Source organism: Aquarana catesbeiana, linkage group LG06 (genome assembly GCF_042186555.1).
Source record: "Aquarana catesbeiana isolate 2022-GZ linkage group LG06, ASM4218655v1, whole genome shotgun sequence".
Classification (NCBI taxonomy): Eukaryota; Metazoa; Chordata; class Amphibia; order Anura; family Ranidae; genus Aquarana; species Aquarana catesbeiana.
In genome coordinates this window covers 77,392,060-77,402,428 of record NC_133329.1, presented here as the reverse complement: position 1 = coordinate 77,402,428, position 10,369 = coordinate 77,392,060, and the positions used below count along the sequence as shown (strand labels likewise).

At 41.6% G+C, this 10,369-nt stretch overlaps 1 protein-coding gene across 1 annotated transcript; it reads right to left on the bottom strand.

Moving 5' to 3' along the window:
- Window positions 1-844: 844 nt before the first annotated feature.
- LOC141147637 (olfactory receptor 1-like) lies at window positions 845-1,782 on the bottom strand. The gene has a single exon (XM_073634866.1). The coding sequence runs from the start codon at window positions 1,780-1,782 to the stop codon at window positions 877-879; it is 906 nt and encodes a 301-aa protein (XP_073490967.1). The 3' UTR covers window positions 845-876.
- Window positions 1,783-10,369: the final 8,587 nt, after the last annotated feature.

The following is a 10,369-nucleotide window of genomic DNA, read 5'->3' as shown; positions in this document are numbered from 1 at the left end:
TCATTGTCTAGGCACTTTGTAGAAATGAACCATACTGTTTCACAACTTAGGTATATGGTAATAGATGGTATCCCAAATAACAGGCGAGGAGGTAATAGAGAACTGGAACTAAGAAAGAGGGAAGCTTATTGGATAAACCGTTTAGATACATTACAACCTACGGGGTTAAACACAGACTTTGATTTGTATTTGTTCCTTTAAAATGTGCGCTTTTTGTTGTGTTCTTTTAGGAGCACAGTCACTTGACAGTCGATCGGTCAATAGACCGGTCGACTTTATATTGACTGATCCAGTATTATGTTGTAAGATTCTCTATAGTTGTTTTGATATTAAATACCAATCAATGATGGATAATGTATATATTTTTTATTCTGTAGCTGAACTATTCTATCAAGCATATTATCATGTAGTGAAGGATTTTTTCCACTTTTTCCCAAAAGTCGTTCCAATTTATGTAATTGATTGAATAACTAATGATAAGGAATGTGTTTTTTGTATAATGCAGTTGATTCCAGCTGACTTTAATTGATTGATTAGTAGCTACCACAAGCTACATATATATGGACTCTTGTGTATGATCAGTTGTAGGTATGTGGTCGTGAAGAAGGGCGATATCATTGCTAGACCGAAACGTCACCTAAAAATGCCTGATGTTTGATGTAATTTTTTACAAATAAATTTTCATCTTTTGTGCAGCAATCCTCTTTCAGGAAGGACTAGATTGCTTGCACAATACCTCCAAGAGACCGTTCAGTACACCTCACCCATTGACTGTTATATATATATATATATATATATATATATATATATATATATATATATAATTTGTATTTTATTTTTAGTTTTTTTTTGTCACTTGGGCCATTTGTTTTGTAGTCACAACAGTTTTTTCAAAGCCATTTTTACATCATTATTTCTCAAACTGTAAATAAGAGGGTTGATCATGGGTGTAACCATAGTATAGAGAACAGAGCCAATTTGCTCTAGGACAACTGAATATTTTGGCATCATGTAGACAGACACAGCAGTCGTATAGTACATGATGATGACAATGAGGTGGGAGGAGCAGGTGGCAAAGGTTTTCTTACGTCCTTCCTTGGAATTAATTTTCAAAACAACTTTAATAATTTTTACATAAGACATTAAACTGCAAAAAAATGGTAAAAACCCAAACATAAAAATTTCTATATATATGATGATATACAAATAATTCAGACCAGCACAGGCAATATTCATGAGAGCTTTCCCATCACAGAAAAACTGGTGGATGATCCTTGACTGACAAAAAATCATTTTTGATGCCGGGAAAGTAATTACGAATGAATTGAAACTTCCTAGCATCCAAATCCCAGCCACTAAAATGATGCAATTCTTCTTATTTAAAATAAGTTGGTAGTGTAAAGGGTGACAAATTGCAACATACCGATCACATGCCATTGCAAGTACTAAAATATCCTCTGCACTTCCATCAAAGAAATAGAAATACATCTGGATGAAGCACTCCCTGTAGGACACTGTGTTATTTCTGGATATAAGCATGTACAGAAGTTTAGGAACAGTAATTGTTGTATAGCAAATGTCAACAATGGACAGGTTACAGATAAAGAAGTACATTGGGGTGTGTAGGTTCCTAGAAGAAAATATCAGCATTATTATAAATGCATTGGTAAATACACCACATAAGTATATTAAGAAAAACAAAGCAAGGTAAAAAGATATGAAACTGGATTTAATAGAAAATGGCAAGATGTAAAACTCATTTGTAGATGTCTGATTTTCCATGGTTATCTAGGTAATGTCAGCATAGTTTCTGATAAGCAAAATGAAAAACATAAACGTACACTTCAGTCATAACCGAATAATGACCCTTTAGATTAGCGGTCTACGACTCATTATTTTAGGTTTACATCTAGGAACTGTTGTTTTCCATATTTTCATTCCATCTCCACATGTCTGCAATTTGATGATCTTGAAACTCTCTCTTGGCTGATTCTCTCATCAAAAATCCTAATTTTAAAAAAATTCAGTGTGTGTACGCAACACCACAAGATCAGGTTTTACACCCGATGCGGGTGTGATGTTGGTGTGATGTTGGTGGACCTCATTGAGATCTTGGACTGCTGCTTGTCTGAAAGCGATGGAAAAGGCACACCTTTTCACCTTAAGATACTTGTCGATGGGTACAGAGGCGAGCTCAGTAAAAAAGTTTTTCACACTCGAGGGTATTTTCAAGAAGTTTATTGTAGTTCACAATTCACAGGTCAAAAGGTAGAGCCAACACATTTTGGGGGAAATGCCTCCCCCTTCACCAGGGCTAGCATGTGGTGCAACAATACAAAGTGGGAACAACAGGTAAAAATCTCTTCCAATAATCAAAATAAGAAAAGCAATAATAAAATTACATCATGCAGTAGATAGTGAGAAGAAACTATTAGGTTTAATAAATAGCTTGTGGCCCATTATAATAATTCATAACCATCATATATAAACCGTGATCAAGGGACACAAATACGTAAAATTGGGTAAAATCAAATAAAACCAATGCTATTTATAATATTGAGAGAGACCCAAACAGGATATATTGTGCTATGGAACAAATAAATACATGAAAACATTATAAAGAATAATAAAAATTCAAATCCTACAAAATAGGAAATAAAAATACAATGCTAAGGATATTCTCATGAATGGCTTGGAGGGGATCTTTGCATGAAGGTATTGAACAATTAAATATATTTGGAAACAACAATGAAACAATAGTAAAAAAATTAAGTCAAATGATACATGTTGTATAATTATAAAATAGTGGGCAACGATGTAGGACTGACTAGTAATGGTGGGTGTGAATAGAATGACAATAATAAAAAGTTTGATGTTGACATCAATCAGATTCAATAAAAAAACTAAAACATGCCAATGACCACACTTATAATTTTGCCATCCCTTGTCGACATACTGAGAAAGCCATTTTACCATCAACCACTCTACCGCTCAGCACACTATACATTTCTGTTTAGTTATGTGGATCACACCAATTTAAACAAAAACTGGGCTTGCAAAAAGCGGAAAGGAAGTTGCTAATTGCACCATACAGCATATGCAGTACAAGGCTTTATTGAAAAAGATTTGAACACAAAAATTGCCATACAAAAAAAGAGCATAAAAAAACACAATCCACCACCACAGAATAATAAAAAGTCAACGTTGTCTCATCACCACAGCACCTTCTCAACCGGTTCACACATGCACATATATCTCATCAAGAACTAGATCTAATAAACTATCCCCCTGCTGATGCCGATGAAAGATGGCTGGACTCCATAGGACTGGGTGAGCTGCGGTCTTGACTCCACCATGTATAGCATATTTTGGCGTTCTCTCCTTCATACATTAGTCTGGGAGAATTACTGTCCTGTTACTGTACACTTGATGCTTCTCAGCAGTTTAGGAGTTACATCGGTCTACTTTCACCAATGGAATTGTCCATTGCTCTATTCGGCTGGACTGTGTGTCTCAGCTTCTAGGCTGAAAGGAGACTCCTTATGTGATCTGCATGAACCTACTGAATTGAGTCCTAGGTGACCCCTACGCTGCTGTGTTGATGAGACAACATTGTCTTTTTATTTTTTGTGTGGTCGTGGATCGTGTTTTTTATGCTCTTTAACTAAGCCTCTTTCAGAGATTTGTTGTTTACAAGTTAAAAACTGTTTTTTTTTTGCTAGAAAATTACTTAGAACCCCCAAACATTATACTTTTTCGTTTCCTAACACCCTAGAGAATAAAATGGCGGTCATTGCAATACTTTCTGTCACACCGTATTTGCGCAGCGGTCTTACAAGTGCACTTTTTTTGGAAAAAATACACTTTTTTGAATTAAAAAATAAGACAACCGTAAAGTTAGCCACATTGTTTTTATATCATGACAGATAATGTTATGCTGAGTAAATTGATACCCAACATGTCACACTTCAAAATTGCGCCCGCTCGTGGAATGGCGACAAACTTTTACCCTTAAAAATCTCCATAGGCGACGTTTAAAAAATTCTACAGGTTGGATGTTTTAAGTTACAGAGGAGATCTAGGGCTAGAATGACTGCTCTCACTGTACCGATCGTGGCAATACCTCACATGTGTGGTTCGAACACAACGTTTTCATATGCAGGCGCTAGTCACGTATGCATTCGCTTCTGCACGCGAGCTCGTCGGGACAGGGTGCGTTTAAAAAAAAAAAATAAATAAATTCTTATTTATTTTACCTTTTTTTAATTTTTACACTGTTTAAAAAAAATGTGTCTCTTTTATTCCTATTACAAGGAATGAAAACATCCCTTGTAATAGAGAAGAGCATGACAGGACCTCTTAAATATGAGATCTGGGGTCAAAAACACCTCAGATCTCATATTTACATTAAAATGCAATTAAAAAAAAAAAAATGTTGTCATTTTAAAAAATTAAAAAAAAAAATGGCCTGGGGCGCATGCGCGCGAGCGAAGGAGATGGCTGCCTGATTCCTCAGCTCCGCGCCGTCGGAACCACTATACCGGCCGTATAGCGCACAGACGGACCGGGGACACAGCACAAACATCTCCACGGTCACCGGAATAGCCCTGGACTCTGCTGGTAATGTACCGATCCGGCAAATTCAAACAAAAAACCCGGCAGCCCCAAAAGAACGCCTCGGGCCCTGGCAGAGCAAAATCCAGTATGGCGCCCGGACCTCCGGAGCCGGATGACGCCGCTCACATGTCAGATGAGAACCCAGAGTCTCCCACAGACAGTCTGCAGCAATTCCCCAGGGATCTTGTGAGCCCTCTCCCCTTAGACCCTGACAATCTCCTGGCCAAATTCCGCTGTATAGTGAGAGATGAAATTACAGTGGCCTCTCGCAAGCTCTCCTCTGACCTGGTGCGGGGCCTTAAAGAGATAGGCCACTGCACCAATCAATTAGAACAACGTATGGATCTAGCCACGACAGTGCTGGAGGGTCATGAAGAAGAGGTTGATAAACTAACAGCGGAGCTTGAGACCCTGAAAGATAAGTTGGAAGATGCAGAAAACAGGGCCCGCAGGGACAATTTATGCATCCGCGGTATTCCCGAGGTGGTGACGGACCTGCAAGGCACAGCCACTGCTTTCTTTCAGGAATTGGCTCCGGAGATTCCAGTGGACAGGTTAGAGTTTGACCGAATCCACAGATCCCTGGCCCCTAAGCCCACAGATGGCCCCCCGAGAGACATAATCATAAAATTCCACTACTACCGCACTAAAGAAAAACTCCTACAAGCAGCAAGAGATCAGCAACCCCTCTCCTTCCAAGGAAATTCCCTTCAGCTATTTGCGGATTTGTCTCCGGTCACAATTGCCAGACGGCGTGGCCTTAAACCATACCTGCAAATCTTACAAACCCAAAGGATTAAATACAGATGGGGGTTCCCGTTCAAGCTAACCTTTTCCCACTTGGGCCGTCAATTCCAGGCCACATCCCCAGCAGATTTGAGACATCATTTTCAGGATCTGCAACTGGATCTCCCTTCTTCCCAGGTGATGGCGGGTCCTCCTCCTCCGGACTGGGACTCCCCAGACCCCCCCGACAAAATTCTCAGCGTGCTCAGCCGGGATCCCAGGCTCTCCGAGATCTACAGTCCCAGAGGTTCCACAAGTCCAACAATGGATGAAGGTACTCTATTGCACTTTCTACTGAGATGGCACCTGACCCCCCCCTCCTTTTTTGTGTAGCCCGACCCCGGGCCGTGGTCGATTTATCCCATTTACTTTCTGACTTTTACACCTGGTTCATCTGCGAGTGTTTGGAACTGAACTTGCGGCTTTTAGTGCACCTTGTTTTGTCCTCAGTTTTGGGGATTTAAGTGGACACCCCAATATGGTCCGCCCCACTAGTGAGATGGCGGAGAGGGGTGAAAGCAGACTCATTTATGTTTGGCACGAAGATGCGGATATAGGAAGACGCTCTCAACCACCTGTTTTTTCCTTTTTTTCCTTTTTTTTTCTTTTTCTTTTAATTAATTTTTTTTAACATTATTTTTTTCTTTTTCTTTTTATTATTATTGCCATTTTTTGTTTCTTACTAACAGAAGGTGTATTGCAGTGTCCAGATAATTTTTTTTTTTTTCTCAGGATTTGACATGGCGGGGGGTGGGCGAGGCCGTTGCTGCGGAGGTGGCCCTTTGGGGTGTTCTGCAGCGACACGGCTAGTGGTTTCCGCGCCCTCCTCCGCCGCCTCCATTTTTTGGGGGTGGTGGGGGGAGGGCACGGAGGGGGTTAGGTCAATCCCCCTGTGGGAGTGGGGGTGTTGGGTCTTCGGGCCCTCACCCCCGGACCATTGGGGAATAGTTTGTGGTTGAATTTTTGTGTCTGTTTATGCTATACCAGCACCTGTTTAGTAGACACCTTTGACTCAGTTGTGCTAATTGTTATTACTCTTATTATCTCTATAGTTTTTCAATCGTCCTTAGTTTCTGTGCGCAAAACATTTTAAACAATTATAATATTATATGCTAGGCTGGTGGTCCCGATGGACCGATGCTCCCCCTAATGAGTCGGTGCTTGACAGAGACGTTCGTCTCTGTCAGCGTCCTACTCGAACGTGGGTCTTACAACCCACAAATTAAAGCAATTAAGATATTATTGCTTACTCTACTTCAAGCTCTTATTACTACATTTATCCTACTTGCCTTACTTTCTTTCTACTGTCTTTTTCTAGTCCCTCCCCCTTCCCCCCCCACCCGGGTCTGTGGGGTGTCCGGTTGAGAACCAAGATAGGAAACCCCCCTAGTTTTATGTCTCTTAATTGGCTTTCCCTGAATGTTCAGGGTATGAATTCCCCCCAAAAAAGGGTTAAGATCTTCAAATACCTTAAGCAACAAAAAATTGATATAGCTTGCTTGCAAGAGACCCATTTCTCTTCCACTTCCTGCCCCAAATATTTTGCAGCGCATTGCCCGCAGGGGTGTCCTGATTGCCATAAGCAAAACGGTTCCATTTATTTGCAGTAAACAAATAGCCGATCCAAATGGCAGGTACCTACTTCTCCAGGGCACTGTTCAAGATAACGAAGTGACAATTTTGACTTACTATGCCCCAAACGTAAATTCAGGGCCCTTTCTCTCCCATGTCTGCTCCCTGTTACGATCCCACCAAAGAGGCGGGGGACTCTAATGTAACTCTAAATCCCTCTCTCGATAAATATCCACCGGACCATAATTCCCCTTCCCCGGCCGCCAAATCTTTTTCACAGTCCCTACAAACTCATGATTTAATAGATATATGGCGAGAGCTTCATCCTCTGGGTAGGGACTACACTCACTATTCTCATCCCCATCATTTGCGAAGAACAAGCATATGGTCAATCCTAGAATGCAAACACCTTCCCTTAATAGAATCAACCTCAATCCTCACAGTCCCTTGGTCGGATCATGACCCCATCTTGACGGTCTGTCACTCTCTTCTAAGCAAACCGCAATTTTCTCCCTAGGTGATGAACGATTCTCTTTTATCATACAAGGACATCCTTACTGACATTCATACCGCTTCCGTTGAATATTTTAGAATTAATACAGGCACAGTATCATCCCCAGTCACACTCTGGGAAGCATACAAAGCTGTTCTTCGGGGCCACGTAATCCGTATAGCATCTAGACATAAGAGAGAGAGGGCAAAGATTCGACGTGATCTCGAACTACAGCTAGAGGTTGCATCCACATCTTTCAAACAATCACCTACCCCTGCTAACCGCACACTTTTAGATAAGGCTCGCACAGACCTAGATCTATGCTTAACGGAAGAGGCAGAAAGGACATTGTGTTGGGCCCGACAGAACTGGTATATTAAAGCGAATAAACCTAACGCAATGCTAGCTACGAGAGTACGTACCTTTGCCCCGAAATTTTCCCCCATCACCCTTCGCACCCGTCATAATATTCTAACTGGCAACCCTCAGCGAGTCCTGGAAGAATTCAGGTACCGCCTTACAAAACTTTACTCAGAACCAGACCATCTCTCAACGCAAGGTCTTGATTCCTTTCTTACAAATTTATCCCTACCTTCTTTATCTGAAACCCATATAGCCCTGATGGACCGTGATATTCAGGTCTCGGAAGTTCTACAGTGTATAAAGGAGTTGAAAGTGGGTAAAAGACCTGGTCCAGACGGCTTTACAGCCCTTTATTATCGGAAAATGGCAGAAGTCGTGGCCCCCTATTTAACTAAGATGTATAATTCTGTTAAAAATGGTAGTACTTTTACGTCCAATCTCCTGACGGCCAATATTGTCATGATACCAAAACCCGACAAAGATCATTCATCCTGGGCTAATTTCCGCCCAATATCTCTAATTAATATCAACATGAAAATCTTAACAAAGATTCTAGCCACCCGCCTCAATTCCTTCCTCCCATGTTTAATAAAAAAAGATCAGGTAGGCTTTGTTCCAAGGAGACAGGCAGGTGACGCTATTAGGCGTCTCTTGCAAATACAACATATTGCTCATAACAGGTCCCTAGAAACAATGTTTCTGTCATTGGACATTAACAAAGCTTTTGACACACTGTCATGGCCCTACCTAACACAAACACTTAAACATTTTGGATTTGGCACTTCTTTTATGAGTTGGGTCTCGGCTATTTATAATTCCCCCCAAGCCAAAGTGAAGTACTACGGGTTTGAATCAAATACCTTCCCCATCAGAAGGAGCACACGTCAGGGATGCCCGTTGTCCCCATTATTATTCATTTTAGCGCTCGAACCCTTGGCGGAAGCCATTAGATCCCATCCGAATATTGCAGGCGTGGAGATAGCGAGAACCTCACACAAACTGTCAATGTTTGTGGATGACATTCTACTCACCATAACTAAGCCGAGACTCACTCTGCCTAATTTACTAGCACTTCTGGACACCTTTGCTAACTTGTCGGGCCTATCAGTCAACCCCGCTAAATCTAAGGCTATGTCGATAAATCTTCCGCCCACTGAAGTAGCGTCCCTTAAGTCACACTTTTCATTCCATTGGTTGACCTCGTTACCCTACTTAGGTATTCGACTTACCCCAAATTATTCGGGCCTATATCAAGCTAACTTTCCCTTATTGTTTAATAAACTTGCAGGTATGCTCTCCTCGTGGTCTAATCTTCCGTTATCCTGGTTTGGTAGGATTGCTACCATCCGTATGTCTTATCTCCCAAAATTGCTTTATTATTTTAGGGTTTTACCGGTTCAGGTCCCCTCTCATATACTCCGTATCCATCAGCGCAAAATCATGCAGTTCATATGGGGCTCCAAGAAACCTAGAATTAAGAAGCAGGTGCTTTTTGCTCGTAAGATTAATGGCGGTCTATCAGTTCCCAACCTACAGGCATATTACACAGCAGCAGCTATAGCACCATTATCCCATCTTCATGAGAAACAACAAATGCCGCTATGGGCCACGATGGACATGGTAGACTCACACCCGATACCTCTAGACTCCCTTCCATGGCTTCCTCAGACATATCGCCCAAATAATATAGGCCCATGCCTGGCACACTCAATACGGTTGTGGGACTCAGTCAAATACTCAGCAGGACTCATCTCCCCACATCTTCCTCTACTTTCTTTTCTTCACTGTCCATTGTTTCCACCAGGAACTGACAACCCACAGCAATTCCGGTGGTGGACTGAAAACGGCTTCACGGATGTCCACTCCTTACTTTCCCCAACTAGAATTATAACATTCGCAGCCTTGCGCTCTTCCCATGATATCCCTCTCAGAGAACATTTTAGATACATGGAAATAAGACACTTTTTCCAATCCCTCATAAAATCACAAAATACCCCTTACATGTTAACTCCATTTGAAAGTCTGTGCATATCTCGGCCCCAATCCTCGGGTCTGATTTCATTGATTTACGCAGCCATTATTGGCTCCACAAAACCGCCCTTACGATCATATCATCTCCAGTGGGAGGCAGAACTGGGAAAAAGGTTGGACCCGGAGGATTGGCAGGCCATGACTATCGCATTGTCCAAAAGCTCTAGGAATGTTCTTTTCTTGGAAAATGCATACAAAGTATTATACAGATGGTACTATACTCCAGCCAGACTGGCGAGTTTCATCCCATCATATTCCCCTTTATGTTTCCGTGGATGTAGGCAAGAGGGCACGATGGCACACATTTGGTGGAGGTGTCCCAGGGTATGCAGACTGTGGATTAGGGTTTATGCACTCCTTCAAAGTCTTTTCAACACTAATATAAAGAGGGACCCATTTGAGGCCATCCTGGGGAAACCAATCACTGAACTGTTGAGACCAGAACGCCAACTGGCATCCCATATATTTACTGCAACTAAATTAACTATCGCAAAAGCTTGGAAAATC